This window comes from Pyxicephalus adspersus, chromosome 5 (genome assembly GCF_032062135.1).
Source record: "Pyxicephalus adspersus chromosome 5, UCB_Pads_2.0, whole genome shotgun sequence".
In the NCBI taxonomy this organism is placed as follows: Eukaryota; Metazoa; Chordata; class Amphibia; order Anura; family Pyxicephalidae; genus Pyxicephalus; species Pyxicephalus adspersus.
Window position 1 is genome coordinate 105,023,268 of NC_092862.1, and position 24,268 is coordinate 105,047,535.

Here is a 24,268-nt window from a genome sequence, read left to right on the forward strand (position 1 = left end):
AACAGCACTGGACGGACAAAAGGTCTGGGTGTCTCTATTGTATTTTGATTTCAGGAATGGAAACTGTGTGTAAAGTATGTTGTATTCTCAATTTTCTGTTCACAAGAAGGAGGAAAATCACAGGCTGGAGTGTGCATTGCGAGGGCTAATTTGTCTGTAAACCTATTGGACCACCATAGACGGCAATAAAACAAAATCCCCCCATCTAACCAAACCGTATGTTTGTTTAAGTCTTTATAAATGAGCTTCCTTTACTGACAAGAAGTGAGGGGTAAGTCTCCCCAATATGGACATAGAAAGCCATTAAAACCTTACAAAGGCTCTAAAACATACCCAAAAATAAAATAAAAAAACACTCTGGGTTCATTTTAACTTTGATTAAAAGTTCTAGCTTCAATAATGCTACAAATACTAGAAAAAAAATAACAATGTGTCTAGCTGTGCATAAATATGTCCTGGCCAAATATTATTAGATTTTTTTTCACATGACAAATATTGAACACGTTCATGTAGGCTATAATATAAACATTAATACTAGTATGTCAGAAAAATACAATCCATTTTAAAGATTGCTTTAAATTCAGTGTGTGCTGGTAGTACATTTTATTGTGGAAAAAGAAAATCCTATTTCAATCACCAATAGTGAAGGAACATCAGTAGCAAAACAAAAACACAATTGGCTAGCAGGAGTGCAGTTTCTGACAAACAATCTCGGATCAGAAAGACTATGCAGGAGGTCTTGCCTTACTTGAAAGCATTTTTGGAATGTCTGATCCACTTTCCTCCCCCCCCACCCCATTCACATCATGACCAAATTCACTAGTCTGACACAAGAGCCGTGAGGCCCGCTTTGGCTTCAAAAAAACAAGACCCGCTCTGGCTTCAAAAAAAACAAGACACTCACAAAACATGCGGACATTCTCCATTTGACTGGGAATGTCTCTTGTGTTCTGCAAGAGAGATTCAGTGAAAAGGGGCACAACACAGGAAGAGTTCATGTACCAGATGGCTTCTGGTAGAGATGGATTGACAATTTCTGTGTAATACCTAGAAATACTTAGCTTCAGTTTTTGCTGAAAACAATCTTTCATGTACAATGCTGCATATAGTTTTGTAGCATATTATAATAATAATTATTATTATTATCATTAATAAACAGGATTTATATAGCATACAAATATTAAAATGTTTTTTCGTTCCCGTTTGTGTATGCAGCGCGGTAGCTCAGTGGTTAGCACTCTGGCCTATGCAGCGCTAGGTCCCAGGTTTGAACCTCAGCCAGAACACTTTTTGCAGGTTCTTCCCGTGTTTGCGTGGGTTTCCTCCAGGTACTCTGGTTTTCTCCCACATTTCAAAAACATGCAGTTAGGTTCATTGGCTTCCCCCAAAATAGACCTTAGACTGCATTAAAGACATGACTGAGGTAGGATTGTGAGCTCCTTTGAGGGGCAGCTAGTGATATGACTATGGACTTTGTAAAGCACTGCGTAATGTTGGTGCTATATAATAATTTTATCTGCTTGTAGTTAAGTGAACAAAAAGTGAATTCATTAAAAACAGACTTTGTATAAACAGGGCACATTTGATTAATAACTACCTTACCAAATTATTTTCCCTTTTCAGTATTTTTGAATAGGCCTTCAAATATCACAACAAAATGAACAAAATAATCATGCTAGCACAATTTAGGAAATGCTATGTGGTCAATTTATGAAGCAGAGAATGCTCTGCTGGTAATCACTGCCATTTAAAGCACATAGATTTGGAAGATTAAGACTGTAGAGAAGGTCTGAATACCAAAAACTATTCATATCTGTTGTGGTGCATTTAGCGCAGGTTCGCTTGGTTTATTAAATGTGTGCATTATTATTATTAACATTTTTTACTAAACAGGGTTTATATAGCACCAACATATTACACAGGGCTGTCCGTTAAATAGTGGTTGCAAATGACAGACAGATACAGAGAGTGACACAGAAGGAGGTGAGGACCCTGCCCAGAAGAGCTGGCATTGAGGTGCAATTAAGTACAAATGACAATACATCACAATGCACAAAAACATGTTACTGCGCATGATAGTGGGAAACAAAGCTGCAAGTTGAAATGCATGTGATGGTGTGAATATGTGAGTCCATATTAAGGATGTTTACGAATTAGGTGATGTTAAGTAACAGACACTAAATATTCAGTTCCCGAGTTGACAACTTGTAGATAAGTGGCCTCTAGTAACTGATATCATAATGAAATCCATATCTTCTTCTCTGGAAATGTACCTTGATTTCCTTGTTGATAATATATTGATGATATATTTTAAATGATGATACACAGACACTCTCATGTAATTCCAAACAGCCTATATTTTTAACCACTTTAAATGTTACCATGAATTAATTAGTTATGCAGCAAGAAACTGATGGGGAAAGAAAATATCTGTCAATACAAAAATGAAAGTAAACTAAATTTCAATAGATTGATTATAAGGAAGAATTATTTTAACCTGTAGAAATATTTTTATGCGTATTATTATACAGTTTTCTCTATAACGCCAACATATGCAGTGCGTACAAAGTCCATAATCACGTTACTAGCTGTCCCTCGAGGGGGCTCACAATCTAATGTCACTACCATAGTCATTTGTCTAATACAGTCTAAGGACAATCTTGGGGTAGAAGCCTTAATCTAACTGCATGTTTTTGTGTGGGAGGAAACCAAAGTACCCAGAGGAAACTCACACAAACACGGGAAGAACATACAAACTCTGGGACATACAAACCTGGGATCCAGTGCTGCAAAGGCCAGAGTGCTAACCACTGAGTTACCGTGCTGCCCAATGTGAAGAATCTGAGGGTCCATTAACCTAAAAGAATATCAAGCTACATTTGACTTAGAAAAGTTTGCTGTGGTTTCTGATGATTATCAAAACTATTTTTTTTTTTTTTTGACCTGTGTTATTTGTGATCTTATAAAGAACCTTTAAAGCAGGCCACGTTTTTAACATTTTATTAAATGGTATCTAACAATTTACAAATTGAAAAAACTTGCCATTCTCACGCATGCGCAGTTCAGCTTGTGTCTTCTTTCAATCTGTGTGTCTAAAATACCAGTATCCGTAAAAAAAACTACTAGACACTTTTTATTCTGTAGCTCAGGACCTACGAACGGTGAATGACTGTAATGCAAGTGAAGGGGAGAGGCGGATGCAGCTCACCCATTCTCCAGCTTCCCCTCTCCATAGAGCAGAACAGCGCTGTATGTACATTTTGTGCCCTAGTACATTATTGTACTTTTTTGTATAGCCAATAAAAATGCCATTGGAAAACCAGTGAATGTAACTAAATGGAAGCACACTGTTTAGCAAGTATGTTATAACACACGAAACAGATCAGTCTCTGTTGTACAGCATTCATAGCTCCAATTAACATTAAATATGTATTTCACAATTCTTGTCCTGTAAGGAAGGAATCAACTGGTACAAAACAGTCACTGTGTGATAGCTTTTAAACAGAAGTGAGGAAATTACCAGTTATGGTTCAGCAATTCACACTTAAGGGTCACTTTTTGTCAAGACTCTGACCCCCTGATCCCTTAACTCTTCCCCCAGCTGAGTTCTCTGGCGACTTTGTTAAACAACCACCATTTCCTTCACTCAGGATTAAAAAGACCTGCTCTGCATGTAAACATCAGTGATAACTGCAGCAAGACAACTGCTTCCAACAACAAGAAAATGTCAAGTAGAAAATTCCAAAGACAGAAAGTAATGGTGTGTTTAAATTGCTGGAATAGCCAGAAGGGAAATCCAAGCATTTCAAAACAAACTACTGCTTGAATGACGTAACATCACTGGTGTATGGAGAGGAGATAATGTAATGCAGTTTGGTCAGTCTCAGCAGATCTGGACTCAAAAATATCCTAAATGCACCCTTTAAAATGTAACCCAGAAGGTCAAAACACACAAGAATCAATAGAAAATGCCTTGCATTGAGATCAAGATTCTCACGTATTCTCACCAGTCACGGAAATGGTGCTTATGTCTGCCAACCTGCCTTTGCCAATGTGTAAAGTAATATAGGCAACACACTGAATGACAGGTTGATCTGGAATGTATAATTGAACTGAATACAGTTGTTCTTTTTTATATTGGATCACGGTATTGCCAGTATCCCCATATTCTGAGCCTATCACTGCTTAGCCCAAGAGGTGACTACCATGGTGACCACCTTTAAAAAAATGTTATTAATAGTTTTGTGTCTGCATTGGTGATCATCTAATCATTGTGCTTTCTAAATCACTTACCTAGAATGAGTATGCCGATTAGGTGTCCTGACCCTGCTCATCAAATTACCTGTTCCAATGAAGTCACTTGAACATTTTAATTGAGTAATTAGAATTACAGCTAAGTAATTTTCATTTTTAAAAGGGGGTCTGGTAATGGATGCTTGCATACATCTCTCATGAAAAATCATCTTTAAACAAACTAATATCATGTGACTTGACCCTTCCCCATTCTATTCAGTGCCACTGCCACCTAGAGTTATGGAGGGCAGAATAGCTTTGTGCACGAGTGCTTGGTTGCAGGGATTTACACAGTGTGGAGAATTCTCAATCCAATGGCCATTAGCGGATATGAACACACTGTGTTTTGTTCATTAACAACAAGGCTCAATGGTTGTTAATGAACACAGCAGGGAATATTTCTGTTAGCTGATGCTGATGCAAGGGGTAGGAAGACTCCATGATGTATGCAGAACTGAAGAGACACCAAGACTTGGGATGGCAGCATGGATGACAAAAGGAGGTAAGACTTTTTACGTTTTCTAAACATCATTGGACTGTATGGAAGGGTAAGTGTGTATTTTATAAACTTTCTATTTGAACTTTACTATAGTATAGTAAAACTTTAGCCTTACTTCATCTAACTCTACCTAACTTCTAGTATACCCAAGGTATATAAGTGAAAGGGAATTTACACTGTTTTAATTACCACATTCTTTTACTGCTAGTATAGATTGTCAAAGTCGGTTTTCCTTACAGGTGACTCATTTGTCTAGAACAGCCTGGAATGAAGAAGACCACATGGATTTGGATGCAGATTCAGGTTCCACACAGTATGCTTTGCACCCTGATAACCACAAAAAGCATACAGTAACTTTAAGGAATGGGGCTTTAGTGATATCTACTGTGCAGTATGCACAGCTATGCATAATCATTTCTATAAAATCTCACCAACCAGACATATTATCTCCCTCATGTGTCTATACCTATTGTATTTTATTAAAAACACAACATAAATATACAAGCCTTTGAACAGATATGGGAACCTTGGGATGCCTACTATACCAGTCTACAGGTTTAATATGTCGCTGGTTCCAGACGCCACTGTGCTTCCTATCCGCCTTTGTTTGTCTCCCCCGGTCCCCCCCCCCCCCTTATTCCCAGGCTTAGCTCCTTTTTTTCTTTTTGACTCATTTCTTGTTTTCTGTTGTTTATTTATCTGTTGTTTCTGTATTTTTATAGTCTATGGGGTTTGATAGGCCGGTACAGTACGGCCACTGTTTTTTACTGTTACTTACGCCAGAGTTTTATGTACCATTATCGGATGTACCTATCACCCTGTATGCTGTGTTTACGAGATGTTTTGCTGTATAAGCCTGGTTGTCTTTGTATGTGAAAATGTTCAATAAAAATTCAGTTTCAAACTATACAAGCCTTCCTAAAAAGAAAATTATTTTTCTGGGAATGGGGAATTTAATGGGATATTGTTACCATACCACAGTATTTTGGCAAGAAAAGATTTAAACAAAGGCACAGCTCTGTTAATAATGACAATTTGTATGGTTAGGATTAGGATTATCATTTGACATAGACATTGGTTGTTTTTCTCTTTTGAATCATTTAACAGAATGCTGTATACTGTAAAAAGATACATGAAGCAAACTCAGAAACTGGCATTTATACAAGCTCTAATAGACCCACAAACAAGCATAAAAAGTGCATACAAATTAGAAACCCTAGAAACCCAGGAAGAAAACAAAGGAAAAAAAAAAAGTAGTAGTAATAATAATAAAAAATAGGATTTATATAGCGCCAACATATTACAGATCGCTGTACATGAAATACATTGCACCAGTGTTCAGACTACAAACAATATAAAAAGCTTTTGAAAAAGCAACCGCTGAGCATTCTGGGTGCTTTGAAATCTATGTCTTCTCAAAGATCCCCACAACCACAATAGGCATCTGCTGGTACTTTACATAAAAAAAATAAAAAAAATAAAAAAAAAATAGAAGCCCGACAATATATGCTCCGTATAGAAAAAGATTAGGAAATAAAAAATCCTGAGGGATACAAAGGCCATGGATTTCTGGTTCTAAAGCTCTTTTTTAAGGCTTATTTAGCATGTGTAAATACTTTAGTATGCATAGTGTGTAGATTTTAAAGTACATCTAACACACCATAACCTGTGTACACCTGCTGTCAGATGCTGGAGAGAAAGGGGGATAGGATTTCTTGAGATGAGCAAGCGCCTGAAGAAGGGAGGTCTCCAATGTACACTGGACTGGTCTGCACTGACTTTATCAAAGTCAGCGGGTGGAACCAGACATGAATGGTAGCTGTTGGAATAGATAGAGTTTTTTTTAGTAGCATCAACTTGTTTAGCCATACCCATCATTTGTATCATCATGTACTACCCCCTACTAGTGTAATGGTGACAAGGTGCAGTGCTATCTAAAGCAAAGAGAGAAAAGGGGCCAGCAAAAAACAGACGGTGTTGTAATTTGCTGGCAGATAACTAGATAACATTAAGTTTTAAATATCAATAAAACATTGTAAAAATGTTATTTGGCTTTTTCAATTCAGCAAGAAGTTTTTTACAGTATGAAGGCAAAGAGTCATCCAAACCAGAATACATGAAGGGGCTTTTTATGATTTGGAAAAAACTACATGGATCAAACACAAATCGAGGGTGAATGGTAGACTTCATTTACATGGGTGCATTCACTTCAGCAATTAAATGCTATGTTTCCGACTACTGAAAAATCTGGTTATCTTTTGGAAATGCCTCATTATGTGACAGCATTCGTGATCAGCTGCCACTGGTGGGGGTAAACTTAGCACATGCTCTTCCACTCTGCTGCATAATTTAGTTGTAGATTATTGCTCCTCCTCATCCAGAAACTTGAGCATGTACAAGATATAACTGTTGCAAGTAAAACAGCTTTACTTGCACAACCATTTTTTAATAAGGGTGTGCAGAGATAATTGAATATACTTCTAAGGGACACATATTTAGCATTTAGATGCATCCTCTTCAGGTCCTTTTTTAATAATCTGAAGAATATTTTAGGATGTAAGCACATCCTCTCCTAGGTTTATACTCTTCATGTCAGTTTTATTTCCTGGGCCAGGAAATTTTTTTTTCCAAAGCCCAGGCACATCCTCTCATGCTTCGTTTTTTCCCCAGGCCAAGACAATATATTTACTTCCTTGACAGATCTCCTGGCCAGTCCTATAATCCTTCTAAAACCTGATACATGATGATAACTATGCCCTTACCACCATGTAACACCAGAATAGCACTAAGCACTTATTTAGTGCCTACTATTGTTCATAAGAGAGAATTTTCTGCACATGTCTTGAGACCTTTTGAGTTAACAAACCATTTCTACAACACAGAGTGTAGTTTCTAAATGGGCAAATGACATTAGGAATAACTTTTGAATGTGTGTCATTAAAGTTGCTCTTCAAGTGATCAGAAAGAGAAACATACTTGAGGGATCCTGACAACCGTGGCTGCTGAAGTAACTTGTCCGCATGGTTCAAAGCCATAAGGTTATCTCCTAACGCCAAAGCAACGTAAGCACTGCAAGCAAGGACTGAGCACCTATAGGGAGATGAAAAAAAGAAAATTAAAAAAGGAGGCAGCAGTAAATGACTAGAAACACATCTGGCACTTTTTTTTTTTCATCTATCCTGCTAGAAATAAACACAATCAAAACAATGTTTTGTTTTTCAATAAAGTGGATGTGACAAAAATTTCTATTTGTGCTTCAGGTTAACTGCCCTTGCTTCAAATAACATTGACTGGCTAGGAAGTGACAGGAGTCATACAACCAGCAACATAAAGTGGATAAGGGAGTCAAATAGGTCAAAGACTATAGATCATAAGCATTTAATATTATTTTTATGGAGTGCAAGGAGAAAGCAAGGACCCCATACCAGACATAGTTGTATCTCTTCTTACTATATCTGAAAATTTAAACATTAATTTGCAATATACCCATCATTACATAAAACAATTTACTATGTATAGTTATTTGTGATTTCCAACTGTCACCGATATATTTTCCTTCTGTGCACACAGACCATAAATCGTATAAAGTCATATCCCCCTGAGGAAGCCTAATCCGGGCGAAACGCGCCGGGGACTTGTATACGGAAAATACGGTCTTATTATATTATTACCTTTTCTCATTTTTCTTTGCTGTCTACTGTTCATGCTAGCAACAATTTGTCTAGTAAAACACCCCATTTCTGTGACTCAGAACAGAAACAGGTGTAACTAACAGAACATGTTATGTTAACCTGCAATAAAACTTTTACTTCTGTGTTTCTTGTATAACATAACCAGGCAAGACAATGTACTACATGTTCTAGGTTTGTGAACTATGTATTTTTATTACCTTGTTATACATGAAGTAAATATATAATAATACATTCATAGCTTCATTTAAAACTCTTGAACCTCAAAACCTCAAAATCTCTTTCTTTGCTTTCTCCTTGCACTCCATGGTTTTTCTGTAATTTGATATACTAAAGAGGGAGGCCCAACTGCATAGACTCCTATTATCTTGGGGAGAACAGGGAACATCCCCATCACCCCCACCTTCCCCCCTTCTCTCCCTTCCAGTATTACCGGATATTTGTATTTAATAATATTTCTAATTCTGTTGCAGAAATCCAAACATTTACAACATAGTAATCATATGTCGAGCAGAGGCTGTCATTAGACTGACACTACACATGTCACAGTCTTATTTAGTACTGTAATTGTTAGTTACAGCACTAGTGCAATTAAAAACTTTTTTTTTTTATTACATTTGTTCTGCATATGACACGAGTATACAATAAAAACAGAAATTTCAATAAAACCCTAATCAAAATTGAGAATTGATATAAACTGACAGCAGTGTGCAGTGATGTGATATGATCAGGTGATTTTCAAACAACAGTCAACATTTACATCAGACAAGCTGATCAAACAGAAAATTGTTTTTACTTTCCCTTCCTGAAATCGTCTTGGCTACATCATATTTTGGAAAGGAGCAAGGGACGCCCTGAAACATGGACTATGTCTAATTTATGTGATGCAGCAATAACAAATATGGTAAAGTGTACATTGCTGAAGTACTGGTGACATCTTGCCTCTTCAACTTGGCAATCCATGTGTTGCCATCACATGATCCTAAATCTGTAAAACGTAAAGAGGAGAGAAAAGGTAGCCTATTCCTCTTAGTATAGGATTCCTCTCAAATCAGATGAGAGGGCTGCATTATTGATGTTGGTAGCTTGGATTAGGCTTGAAAGCTGTGAAAACTTCAAGGTTTTAATTGCTTAGGGGATTTCCTCATGCTTCCCATCCATGGACAATTGTCACCAGGGCAGGAAGTAAAGGGGAAGCTTTCCTACAGAGAGACAGACAGCAATAAAAATATTTTTAGCAGTGTGGGTGGGGATAGATTAGGATATCTGTCAGAAACGTATTAATGATTGCAACTCGGTTGGAGGGATTCCCCCTCATGTCCTGTCTCAGTGGCTTTGGTCATTGGGACAGGAAGTAAATGGGAATCTGCCCAACAGAAAGACCAGACAACAAAAAAAACATTTATTTGTTCTTTCTATTCATAACAAAACAAAATGTAAAATTTGCCAGGATTCTGTTTTACCATCTTGATGTTCGATGCTACAAAATCTAATTACTCCAAATTTTAATAATTGAACCCTGGTACAATGTGACCAATTTACAGAAAAAGTCTATGGATTAACAATTACCAGATGGTTAAATCCCTGCCCTCACTGTAAAAAAAATGTTTTGCCTGGAGATACACTTTGAATTCTCCAACAAGATGAAGTTAACTGCACACATGTATGTTACTCACAGGTCCTATTCGAAAAGCAGTTTACTAGAAAGCCTCTAATTGGACACTTTCGCCATTATTATGCAATAACCATATCAAGCATTTTTTTAAATATATTTGGTTCTGAACAGGCTGCAGAAGAGAGACCTTTAAAAATGTTATGAGCTGATATACTTTACAATGAGAGAGTTTTTTTTGGAGGACAAAGATGGGAAAACCTGTAATGAAAGAAATTTGACAGGTACTATTGCTGGCCTCCCTCTGAAGTTCTTGTGGCCTGGCTGATGGCAACGCCATCTACGGTAACCATCTACACTAAGGAGGAAGCCACTGAAGGAAGAGCAACATCAAGAATCTGGGACGTTTTTGAGGACAGTGACTCATTATTAAAGTTTTAGGTCAGCATAAAGCCAAAGAGCTAGGAATTTCAGGAAAGATAAGTAATGGAATTCATCTTAGTGCATATTTCTTTAAATGTACAACTCTAGCCAAAGCTTGGCTAGAAGCTCGATAAGAAGTTTTAAATTCCCATGCTACTACTTACAAGTTTTTGCTCGCCAAGACATAAAACTCTTCTACCATTTAAAAAAATACAGTGTTGGCTGGGGCAGAACTCTGAAGTGAAATTAGTGTAGGGCAAATCAGCCAGGTACATATAAGTGGCTCCCTAGTCAGCTATACATATGCCCAACGCACCCCTGCAGCTTTGTTTGCCATAAAGGAAGCCTTGTGTAGGCTCCAATTCATTAACCAGTTTTTACACACAGTTGAGGAATCTTACCCCAGCCTCACATGATTACTCTCGGTTTTAAAAAATGCCAATAGTCAAGCATCAGTACTTGAATGGATAGTAACAATAAGTCCACATAGCAGGAAATTCCAGATATAAAAAGATGTGAATGTTCTGCTGGTAGAACCACAGTTAAGGAAAGCAGGTCCAATTATTAGGACAAATTACCAAAATTACTTCACTCCTTGGATGACATTACAGAATGTCATCTCCCTCATACTTACCAAGCGCTGAGGAAGTTAGCAAGAAAACATTAAACATTTAACTAAATGCCTTGTTATTACCTGATTTTCCTAGAAGTTTGCAGGATTATACAATAAAAATAGGTAACAGAACATTGGCATGGTAAATTAATGGCAGTCCCCCAATTAAAGCTGCAGCCAGTAAATGAAGGGCTGTCTGTTGGGTCCAGAGCAGAAGTCACTGGCTTAACTTAATATGCTCATATCCTGTTGTGTGATTGTTTGAAGGAGTAAATGTGAGGCTCGGATTTCCTCACAGGAATGTTTTCTGTGTGATGCAGGAAGGGGACGTGGTAAATCTCAGGTCTTATCACCTTCAGCTCTGCACAAGGCATTTGCTTCTCACATGTTTCTAAGTCAGGAGTGCTTACAAAACTATTTATTTATGAAGTGCCAGCATGCGCCACAGCAGAGCATTGTGGGACTAAAGCATCAGCATGCAGAAAAGTATGAATGTACAATGCGTTTACACAGACATGGCATTTACTATGTCAGGGTGCTGGTAGTAACCACTTAAAGGGGCTGTTAATGGCGGCTAATCATTTTACACATGTAGAAGGATTTCACATACTCAGTGAAGTTTGAATCATTTAATTTAAAGTGGGAAGAGATGAAGTTGCTCATGACTGTTACAGCTCTGTTTTAACAGAGTCATGACTAATGCTTGTTCACTGCCAAAGCAAGGTCATTAGTTAGTTCATACTTCAGTGGCACGAAATTCTCTCAGGAAATCTAATGTAAATCTCTGTTTCTGTATATATAAACATTTTGATTGTGTTTTCTTACGTTTAGTATTTAAAAGTAAAACTAAAAACTCATACGCTACTGTAAACAATTATTACTTAAAAAGGAGTTGTACTTAAGTGTTTTGCTTTGTAGGGTTAGAACATGTAAGGATTCTTTCTGCTGTCTCCCACTAGGGAGATTTAACCTCCCTAATTTTACTGGTAACGATTGCCATAAGCCTTGAAAGTGAAGAAAAGAAATATATATATTAAATTGTAAAAAGGGTAAAACTTCCTATGCATACACTTGTGAGTCCCTTTGGGCAACTAAGTTGAGTTGGATAGATTGGAGAAATTGTCTCTCAATTCCTGTTCTGCCTGCAGAATTGAAGGGAAATGTTTTGAATAGAACCCAGATGACTAAAAACTATGACGGGGTTTTAACAATTTCTTACTGTATCCATATTTTGGTTTAACTTGTAATCAAACCGCTTCATTTGAGCCCAATACTATAATTTACCTGAGCTCAGAGGGAATTTCAAATAAAAATTATATAAAAGTATAGTCTGAAGCAAAATAAAATACACATACATTATATTACACCTTACTTGTTTCCACAAGATCCTATTTTCAAATTATTTGACATCCCTGCTTGTTGATTCTGTTTAAATTGGCAAAGCCAGAAAGTGACTCTCATCATCTGCCCTTCATCAATCACTTCCTTCTCACAGCTTTTTATTTATGAAAGCTGCAGGAAAGAAGCTGCAGCCAGGATTACTGTGAAGGCACGCCGATATAGCAGGCTTACTGCTATGATTGAATGTTAGCTCAGATCTTGCTTCATGCATCACCCTGCAACTAAAGTTGAGTGGATGATGTGATAAGGACATTAGTGTCTTTTCTGTTTGTTTTAAAGAGTTTAAGGTTGCTTTAAAAAGCAGCTGTACTAATCGTGAAATCTTTTCTCTTGGTTTCTTTTAACACTAGTTTTCAAATATTCACATATCCATTAATTTTATTTTTTAAGAAGTTTAGATTTCTATCTGTATGGAGAAAGCAAAAGACAGATTTAAGGCTAGCCACATTCAAACTTTTATTGCAGAACAATAAATGTTTTTCAGCAATTATAAACAGAGAGGAAGGAATAAATAACAGCGATAATCACTTAAGTGTGCTTTTAGTAGCACTGCTCACTGTTGCAAGCAAATGCTTCAGAATGAAACATGAAGCTGGAGAGGTGATTTGTAGGAAGCTGGAGAGATCATGTTATGTTGGCCTCACGTGGAGCTGGCCAGGGGATTCGTGAGAACACTGAACATGACTCTCCTGCAGGTAGGTGGGCTTTTACAGCTGCAACCTTCTGGTAACTGTCAAACCCACTCTTGGTCTCGCAGTAAGTCATATTTCATGGGAAGGCCTGGGGTGCCTTTATTCTTTTATTCCCAGGAGGCATACACTTTAATTATGCTCCAAACAGGTTGTGAAGCCCATTTGTGCAAGTACTGCTGTGTCCCTTCCCAGATGTCACATCCAATCTGAGGGCACACAAATGTTTTGCAGTAATGAAGAAAGTTCATTTCAGTTCTGCCTTGAGTTATGTAAATTAAAAATAAACTATATTAAAATTAAAACCTATAATAAATGGAATGTATCATATTTTTAAGTTTTTTTTTAATGTGCAAAAAAACAGATCAGCCTATAAATAACAGTATTTTAAATACCATGTTTTGGTATACAATTTATAATCATATGTTGTTGTCAGCTTGTTTTCCTCGTTTTTTTCCTTTCCTTTGTGTGATAAAATTTAAATAATGCTCAGGCATTAAATTAAACACATTAAATTACTGCACTCCTTGCATACTGATGCAGCTGATATTTTCTATTAAAAGTTGTTAAGATGGGGACTATGAATAAATTAGTAGAATACAGTGATTTTCATAGTGGCAGATCTGCTATGTTGTATTTTTATTTAAAAGCGGACTTAACTCATAATTTTTACTTTAAGTAAAAGGGTAAGCAACCCTTTTATTTAAAGTAAAAATTTTATTTTTTTTAAGTGCAACACGTGCAGCGATCAAGACAGAAAGGAAGCGCAAAGCCTCTTGGCTGCTCCTTAATCGAACAAAATGCACAGAGAGATCGGCAATCTTTTTTCCCTGTCTACATCACCCGATCTTGCAACTGTGCAGTGTGAGATTGGGTGACGCAGGAAGAAGAACCTGCATCAAGAGAGAAGATAATATCTGCTTCCCCTGCGCCAGGCCGAAGACAGATTCTGCGACAATGCGGCACCCAAACTAAGAAACCTCTCAACGCATCGACGGAGCTGGGGGAATAAAGATAAGTGTTTTTTTTTTCTTATCATTTTGGGTTTAGTTCCCCTTTAAAGATGGTAATTATAAGGTAAAATTAAAATGCAATTCTGGTTGGCCCTAACTAAGGTTACAAGGAAAAAATGACCCTATCATCGCCTCAATTACTTACCTTTGCCCTAAAGTGGGGCGCGGAAAGTTCCTGTGGTGGCTGCCACATTTCCTGTTGTAATAACTGTGAAAAATACTAGATTATGAAAAAGGAATTTAAAGATTTACCTGCACTGAATGTCATTGCTTTTTCAATTGTGTGTATCAATCATTCATTTATTAGTATACACAGCAAAGTACTTGTTCTTGAATGAATCAAATAATTGCAGTTAGTAAAAGCTCACTATGCACTAGACTAACTTCAGTAAAGAGATTGTTTACTAGTATCTTTTGATTTAGTAATTTAGAATTCAGAACACTGCTTTTTAGAAACAAGGCTTAAATTGCAAAATTCTCCACTGTACCCAGGTTTTAATTGTCCCCCCTTTCATCACTAATATGAGAATATGTAGTAGATGCTACCATACTCGTGAATTTCTCAGGTCTTCTCTAAATACCCAGACTGTCTGCTCTGCAAATAAAATATCAGCTTGCCTGAGAATCTGTCCTAAATAATGTTAATTGATATGATGGAATGGTCCTGGTAGAAAAAAAAAAAAAGTTCCCCAAGCAGTACTTGATCCATTGAAATTTTACTGGTATAGTCAAAGACCAGACAGGGGCCTTTGGGAGGACATGGGAAACCTTGATCACATACCTACCAGTTACTCTTAAGGTTTCACAATTTGATAGTTCACCAATAAGGGGTTAAACAGTTGCTTTAGTCTGCCAGCTCAAGCGGTGCATTATTTTCTGTGTCTATTTTTTACCGCTCCTTTTTACTTTGATTTCTACTACATCATTACTTATAAATACTTTTATACTATATATATTTTGAATATTATGAATTTGTTCTCTTTAGAATCTTGAGTACCTTTTAACAACAAGCTGGGATTATATCCCATTCCCATTATAAAATTCAATATGACTAGAATACGTTCACTAAAACTGTTAAAAACTTCCTCAAGCAATGCATAGGATTGAAGATGGGCAATCATGGAAACTACCTATGTATTGTTTACTTCTGGAATATCTATAGATCAGTTATTATCTATCTACTCTGGAATCTGCCCTATCATTTACCCCCCATATTAAGAACACTTCCAGTCATGTCGCTCTCATCATCTTGTCTGGACTACTGCAACATCCTTCTCTCTGGTATTCCACCAACCTGACTCACTGGTATACAATCTATTATAAATGCTGCAGCCTGACTTATCCATCCTTCCCACCACTCCTCTTCTGCCGCATCTCTTTGTAGTTTTCTTCCAAAGTTCTTGTCCCGCTTTTCTTTCTGACCTGATTGAAAAATACACCCCTAGCCGCCACCTTTGCTCCTCCAATGACCAACAATATTGACCTCCTCACTCATAACCTCGTTACATGCACGGCTCCAAGATTTTTCCAAAGCTGCTCTAACTCTCTGGAATGGTCTTCCTCGTCCTATTTGGCTTGCTCCTACTTTCTGCTCATTTAAAAGAGCACTCAAAACCCATGTTTTCAAACTTACCTCCCTGTCTTCTGTCTCCTAAACCCTCACTACTTACTCACCACTCCATATCTCCCCTCCTATTGTGTGCTATTTCTCCCACCTCCTAGATTGTGAGCTCTTCGGGGAAGGGTACTCTCCTCCTCCTGTGTCACTGTCTGTCATTTGCAAATCCTATTCAATGTACAGTGCTGTGTAATGTTGGGCCTGTAAAATCCTGTTTATTAGTATTGTTATTAAAAATAATCAACTACACACTAATAGTTACATTTACATTTCTAAGTATTATTGAGTAAGCCTCATAACACTGCACAACTAGGCCATTTTTTAGGCTAGGCTTTACTTTTTCAAGACCACACAGATAAACACAAAATCCTTTATGAAAAGAACTGCGCCACGTGTCTGAGAGAGATTGCAGTTAATTCTAAGTTACAGCATTTCCAAGATGAAATGTCAGATCAGTTAAGTGTTTGCCTAACAAAGTTAGACAGATTTCTGAAGCAGAAAGAGCATGAGCACAAGCAACATTTACAAATCGCTTAATCCTAAAACTCTGTGACTAACTATCCAGGAGTTTTGCTCTTGCTCTCTAACACATCACTATTATGTCAGCCTTTTTTTTCTGTAAAACCATGGCCATATAAGTACATGAGTATGCAAATGTTTATGACACAATAAAATGACCATAATAAAAAAGTAAGGAAAAAAATTAAAACTATATGTATAGAAAACAATTAGATCCTTGTACAATGAATAGGTAGTATGGTTGTGTGTGTGGTGGTGTGTGGGTGTGTGTGTCTTGTATAGTAATAATATTCTCCTTACTCTGTTGTGTAGCCCCACCACTCTGGAATCTAACAGAAACAGTAAGGTTCAAAATGAAATACAGCTGCAAGGATCCTCTATGGTAGTACAGACAGGGTTTGAATCATCAGAAAAAAGGACACTTTAGGTGTATTTTGAAAATCCTGTGTAAGTCATACATTCAGACACTCATTCACCCATGAGACCATACACAGCAAAAAGAATACCTACATCTGTTTCACATTAGTGTTTTTCAACTCAAGTTTTTAAAGTGCAACTAAAAAATATTATGCTTTTCCAGTGGAAGATAGCACCATATTACTAAGGTACTTATTTTTTATCTGAGTATACAGGTAACTAGAATACAGAAAACCTAGTCTGACCTGAATATAAACCTTAAATAAATAAATATTGGTTTATACTTGAGTAAATACAGTAACTGCATTGAAAACATGTTACATCTGTGGGTTTAGTCCTGCTTAAAGTACCACCAGAAGCTTAAAGGATTTCATAAATTATTTATTCTGTGCTTGTGGATAAGTAATTGAAACAGCTCTTCTAAAGTCCAATAGCCAATAACCACCACATAGCCAAACAGGAGAGTATGCTCCTGGTGTGTTTCTTATTTATCTCCTGCTTGTTCTAAAGATCTTCCTCTCTTACACCCCTCACTTTTAGAGTACTTTAGGTCTAAGGTCTTAGACCAGCACTCTTTTTTTCTTTTTTTTTTGGTTTACAAATACTACCTTGGCAAACTCATTGTTCTAGAACTTACCTTATGGGAAAAAGCGTTCATGCAAACAGTTGCTGTTTCTAGCTACAAAAACTTGTATCACCTTTGTTTTTACCAAAACACCAAATACCTATTAGTTCCAGAAATGAGAAGCATGTACTACCTAACTTTCCTCCTTCCCAACCTAGTGTAAGCTCCAAAGAGGCTACATTCCTGGAAACCACATTTTCCAGGAATCCATACTGAAGGAGATTTAAAATCAATAAGAATATATGCAGTGGTGGAGGGAAGCAGTTGAGCAAATATAAAGTGTCTACAAGCAAAAAGGCTGTTTTCAATATGATCAAGGAATGAATGTTTGTAGAACCTTCCATGTTTTTTGGCAGGCTGCTATCTACCTGTCTTTACCTCTCACTTATACTAGATGTTTTCCTTGCTAGATCATAAGGCCTTATTTTAAGAACTGGAATGTTTTTGATAATACCGCTCAGAGTTTCTGTGCCTTGCATAATTTGCCTATTGTTCAATTGATATTTTAAATAACTCTGAATCACTTCCTCCAAAGTATAGCAGTAGCAAATATGCAGACTCCAACATCAAAAAGCTTTTTTATGGCAAAGAATGTCACAAAGGAAGCGACAAACAATGCTATTCAATAAGCCTAAACCACACCTACAATTATTTATTCAAATACAAACAGATCACTGTCAGTCTACAATACCATAAAAGGGGCAGAGGGGGAATCCTTAAGACAAGCAGAGTTTTGCTTTACCATATAACATGAAAGTCGCAGAAAATGTATAAAGCAGAGAGGAAAGGGAAGAATTCGTATGATGCAAATAAGCATTAAACCTAGGGGGCAGAAGGAAAAAAGCAGTGTTGCTTCCGATGTTATTTCAAGGATGGTGGCAAAAAGAAAAGCCCTAAGGTGGAAGGAAAATAATTACATCTGAAAATGAGTCTGATTTTCATGCAAAGGATTTTCTCAAAAAAATTCTGTCACACTTTTAAAATTGATGTAAACAAAATAGAGGAAGAAAGACAAGAAGTTGGGAATTCTGGGATCAGAAAGGGAGGAAAAATTCCAAGCATGGTAAAGAAAAGGAAAATATTTTTTAATGTTCAGCAGCTCTGTTCCTGCTGACATGCCAGCAAGAGAATGCAGCATGTTTGATGTAGTGCTGCTAGGTTACACTGAGCTGTGCAAACAGTGCAAAACAATCCCGACTGCACAACTTTACCATGTACATTAAATTCCATTATCCTGACTACTTCAGAAAGAAACAGCAACTTTGGAAAATAAAATCAATCTACGAACATCTAGCTACTGTTTAAAAACCATAGCCAAAAGTAAATGAGGCCCATTTATAAGGCAGCACGTGGTCAAACTTCTGCTTAAAAAACAGGCACTGCAATAAAAAAAAATTTGCCCTACATGTCACTGCCTATTGAACTCTGTAGGGAGCAGAGGGTCTATTGAATAATAGTAGCTAATGAAGACAGCCCCATCATGTGACTTTTCAAAATGTAAAACGTACAGAAATCTTGAGGGTGCAAAGAGTACTATAATGTAGCTAGAAAAACAAGCTGCTTGTTCAATGAGTCAGAGGTGCCTAAAGGTATTTTAATAAAAATTAATTCCCATTACCAACAAATATAATAACAAAAGGAGTAGTTAAAACTAAATCAGTGGATTCATATTACACATTCATATCTACATGCATACCAATTTAACTTGAAGAACAGGAGGCAAATCTCCTAAAATGCATTGGAGCTCAGCAACTGGGTTGCTTTAGCATCAATGGGAGTGATTTTTTTTTAAAGCTCTACAAGGCTGGAGAGGATACACTTTTATCAGTAAAGCTGGATGATTCAGCAAACATGGAATGCATTTCTTAAAAGTAATTTGCTATTTATTAGCAAATGATTTCAATCTATTCTAGATCTTTGCTGGATCACCCAGCTTCACTGATGAAAGTATATCCTATCCAGCCTCGAAGAGCTTTATTAATTCTGGCCAAGTTAAATCTGACAGTTCAGGAAATCATAAAACGAGAAACTGTTCAGGCTAACAACCAAGATTGATCATCAGGGTATTTAATATGCACTACTTTAAGTTACTGTAAAAACAAATGAAAGGTGTTTTATTTACAGCACGTTCCGGTTTAGCTTCTAGTAAATAAATCTGGTTATGAGCCAATGAAAAAAAAAATCTTCCTAATGACACCCTTATACATGCAACCCACAAGTAAATAGGACCATAAATATTTATCATTTAGAAAAACACAGCAGTGACCATTACAGCTATTTGTACACGGTATGTTATACAAAACATTTCTTGAATAAGGTTTAATTATGCCTAATGTGCAGAGGGGCAACAGTATTTCAATTTGTCAAAACCACAGACAAAAAAACAAAAAACACTTTCCTCCTCTGTCCTTGAATCCCTGAAAAAGGAATTTCCCCAGCAGAAGCCCAGAGCTAACTGCCTAAATCTGCAGTGCACTACAGGCCTCCCAGGCAAGAAAGGGATTACACTGAACTTCCACTTGCAAACAAAATAGACTTGTATTCCCCCTACTTCGCCCCATGGCTGCCATGATCAGATCACTTGGTCATGACCTATTCAAACAAGACTTGCTTGTTCTCACACTTTAAAACGTATGGAATCTCAAAGTGCAGCCAGGTGATGCAGAGACTTATTGAACCGTTGCCCAAGAGGAATGGAAAAGCTCTGGCAGCTACTGAGGCGGGGACAGTCCATGTGGGAATATTCTTTTGCTCCTACACTAGGCCTCCGACAACTATGAACTGTCTAGTCTAGACACAGTGGTTGGAGGACTGAGGAGTCTAAAACTAGATGTAGCATTTATTTAGACATGGTGAAAAATGCCAATGCTTTTATCATTAATTATAAAAAATGTAGCAAAGCACAATGCCTGTATTACAGTGCAAGTCTCTGGTCAGTATTACATTTTCCCATAAAAAAAATTAGTTCAATTTATCTTTGATTTTTAGTTTAAGAAGAATTAGCATACTTAAACCTGTCATATGATAAATATGGGTGGGAAGTTGGTAATCTCTCTTTCCAGAAAAGTTTAGTGCCTGGCTGATCCAATATTTAAAGGACCCAAAGCAAGAATGCAGAGGAGCTGACATCGCTTAATATTATAGTATTATAATATATATTATAGTATTATAATATATATTATAGTATTATAGTATTATAGTACTTATTTATTACAGTATTTATGTCTATGTCTTTGTAGATGCAGATACATGCACTTTAACACCAACTGTTGAAAGAGTTACTAACAGATTCCTCAACATAGTTTAGGGGTTCCTTTAGCTTTAAACAGTAAGCTTTTAGAATAAATATGCTGGTTTTCCCCTGGCTAGTTCCATACAAACTAGCAGTCATTTGAAATGTATGCCACTTAGTAGATTATTTTACTTACGGGACCCAGAAATATGTTCCCATTTTATTAATCTAGTAATAAAAAGTGGCAAACAACATTTTAAAAAACAGACCTATATATATGCGGTGTAAATAAAACACGTTTCTCCAGAACAAATGAATGGAATAATTGAACTTTTCCATCATACTGTATATGACATGACACCAGGGCCCTAGGTGTTTGCTGCCTTAAGTTACCCTTTTTAATTTATGTTTCCCTTCCCCCCTTCTTTTCCCTGGCTTTGATGAGTTGTTTTTAGAAGATGTGTATAAAACATAAAGGAAATTAAGAAAAGAGGTAGTCATGTCTCAGGGTTACATATATTGCACTGAAGTTTGTCTTGCACTTTTGGTATATACTGCTGTAATCGGATATATGTTTCTGATCTGTATTTTTTGTATGTTTTCTACCTTGCTATCTTTAATCTGCATAATTCCTTAGGAAGTTCTTGTTACATTCACCTAACTCGGAAATGCCCGAGTTAGGTGAACTAATCTTATGATTTAGTGATGAATGTAGGAGAGTCAATGTTTTGATAAATTAGATTATAACAATAGGTACACTTTGCCATCATTGTATGCTATTTGTACAAGTATATCACCTTTATCTGCACGCACCGTTTGAATTAGGAGCTAGTATTTGCTTGTTCAAATATACTAAATAACCATTTCCCTTAGGTGTACTTACATAACTGTATGTGTGCTGTACAGCAGCCCAAATGACAAAACACATAAAAAATGAACACTTGTAAAGCCTAACCCACACAACCCAAATTTGTTTCCAGCCCTGTTACACAATTGTATAGTATAAGGCTGTAAAAAATGTTAGTTGATTATTTACATTATTCTTTTGTATACATTTGTAAAACATGTTGACCTAAATTTTATGTATGCCCAGCTTTATGATGGATCTTTAGGTCAGCAAAGCTGAACTCACTTTGACAGCTGTCAGTGACTGTCAGTTGAATTCTTTTCATCTCTATGGTGAAAGAGACTTTACTGCAGAACATCACATGCAGCATTTTTGGTCCACTGATTTGAGAACCCATGCTGACAATGAGATGAATGAAGGTCAGTACAGCTCAGTGACCAGGAAGACTTAACGCACAAGTAAAAAGTGTCACGTGACCAAAACATACAAAAAAGAAAGGAAAATAATCTGACGTGCATTTCAAAGCAGGCAGGCTCAGCTTTTCAAAACAGGTTAGATAATGAAAACGAGAAGAGTAAAGATGATATCACTACTTACCCACCAAGCTGTTACACACGGTTTACTGGTTGTGACATCCTTTAAAAGCACATTTTCCAGCACCATTATTAATAAAGGCATGTAATTGTACAGCACATCATCCTTTTATACTTTGTGAAACAGCAAGGCAATTGTATTAAGAAAAAAATTACCTTAAATTTTCAAGCTCTTGCCGTCTCAGAGGTGAAGAGGGTGGAGCGGGAGCAAATTTATCATTTTCATGGCTTTTATTGCTGCAAAAAAAATATATATTACAGTTGAGGAATTATGAAAATTAATGTCCCCTTTTACAAATGTAATCTGTAATTTTTACATTAGGCCTGATTTATTAAAGCTCTCGAAGGCTGGAGAGGATACACTTTCATCAGTGAAGCATGGTGATCCAGCAACATTGGAATAGATCTGGTCCATGACTAAAAATATTTGCTAACAAATAGCAAATGACTTTTTAAGAAATCCATTCAAGGTTTGCTGGATCACCCAGCTTCACTGATGAAAGTGTATCCTCTCCAGTCTTGTAAAGCTTTCTTAAATTAGGGCCATTAACTCAAAAAATAAAATCTAGGCATATGTCAAAACTAGACATTCTCATATTTATCTAGGATAGGATTATTATTGATTTTATTTTTACTTCGCACAACAACAGACTTCCTCCTTTTTCTCCAATGGCTTCTTTGGCCTGAAGCAGCTTTCAGACGTCATCAAGTACAATGCAGCATGGTAAGTCCTGCATCGTGAGTAAGAAAGCTGTTGGATCATCCACTAGCAGCCAGGAAAGTGAAGGAAAAGGTAGGTAAAATATGATTGTTAACAATCAAAACAAGCCCAGATTTCTAAGGCCTGCTGTGCATAGGGGAACGTAATAGAAGCAAAGGCGATCCTTCAAATTTTAGTGTACATTTCAGCCCTATGCCTGTAAGTGCATAAACGCATTTCACTTTATGTTGACACTATTCTAAACTACATTCAGCTTGCTGTCATGGAAATGAGATGTACACCATCAGTGAATTTACATATCTGTTTTCCTACACAGAAAAGACCTTGAAAATACTTTGCTTTCAAGGTTAAACTCTAGGCTTTATCTTCTTAAAAAGCTTCAGATAGGAAAATAATGTGTATCTCTATTGTGTAGTCATTTAAAAGATAGTTTTGTAAAAATGCAATCATTTTAAGCCTTGTGAAGAAAGAAAAAAAACAGTAAAAATAAACAAAGTAAGGCTTGAGAATATCTTGAATAATTGTGGATTCATTGCTATTTTAAACCTGTATGTGGCTTTGACCAAATAAACTAGCTAAAATGACTTTCCAAAAAACAGATATTTAAAAGTTACAGTATAGATATAGATTACTATAAAAATGATCTATTGCACATTCGATTCATTAAAAAGTGACAGAATGCTGTTTAATCCCCACGGTTGTTCAACTTTTTTTTTTTCTATCCAGGGGCCAGAATGTATATTTGCCAACACCCAGAACACACACACAAAAACAAATGATAACAAATGTAACATAGTATAAGACCGTATACTGTGCTGTACAGCAGCGGCCGTCAACTGGTGGCCCACGAGAAAATTTTGGTGGCCTGCGGCTCTGGCCCCGCTTGCCGGACGCACCGGCCAGAGCCACGGACCATGTCCCCAATACAGTTCCCAGGCTCGGGGAAGTGAGCGGGGCTGTGTCCCTGGACACAACCCGCCCACTCATCCATTGCAAGATCAGATCTGCGATGAGAGAGTGGGCGGGTTATGTCATAATGACATCACTTCAGGGGAGGTTTCTCCCCCTTGTTAGTGACACACGACTCCCCACGCATGCGCGGTCGGGAGCCATGATTTTAGTGGTTCGCGGGACTGAAAAGGTTGGCGACCACTGCTGTACAGTATATAAAACATGAAATCATAATTTCATCTGTACAGTTGTGTGTAATCAATTGGTAAATGTAAACCTTGAAGAGTGCAGTAGTTCAGACCAAGTAATATGCAGCACGATGACCATGACTTCATGGAATGCTCATTTAAAAACAGCTTGCATACACAGTGCCCCTATACATTGATGGAATACAGTTAGGTCACACTCGACATTTTTTTTTGGGGGGGGGGGTTTCCCCCCTTTTATTGATAATCAGAAGTTAAGTGCAAATAACATTAAAAAAAATATGCAGACTTACATGGGCAAGAGCTT

At 36.9% G+C, this 24,268-nt stretch overlaps 1 protein-coding gene across 2 annotated transcripts in view; it reads right to left on the bottom strand.

Moving 5' to 3' along the window:
* The window catches only part of CNOT10 (CCR4-NOT transcription complex subunit 10), a 60,168-nt gene that overhangs the window by 14,077 nt on the left and 21,823 nt on the right, over positions 1 to 24,268 (bottom strand). For both annotated transcript variants that reach the window (XM_072412367.1, XM_072412366.1), the window contains 2 exons: positions 22,240 to 22,320; positions 7,769 to 7,882 (listed from right to left, as the gene is read on the bottom strand). In XM_072412367.1, the coding sequence (XP_072268468.1) occupies positions 7,769 to 7,882; positions 22,240 to 22,320 (195 nt within the window). The remainder of the gene's footprint in view (positions 1 to 7,768; positions 7,883 to 22,239; positions 22,321 to 24,268) is intronic.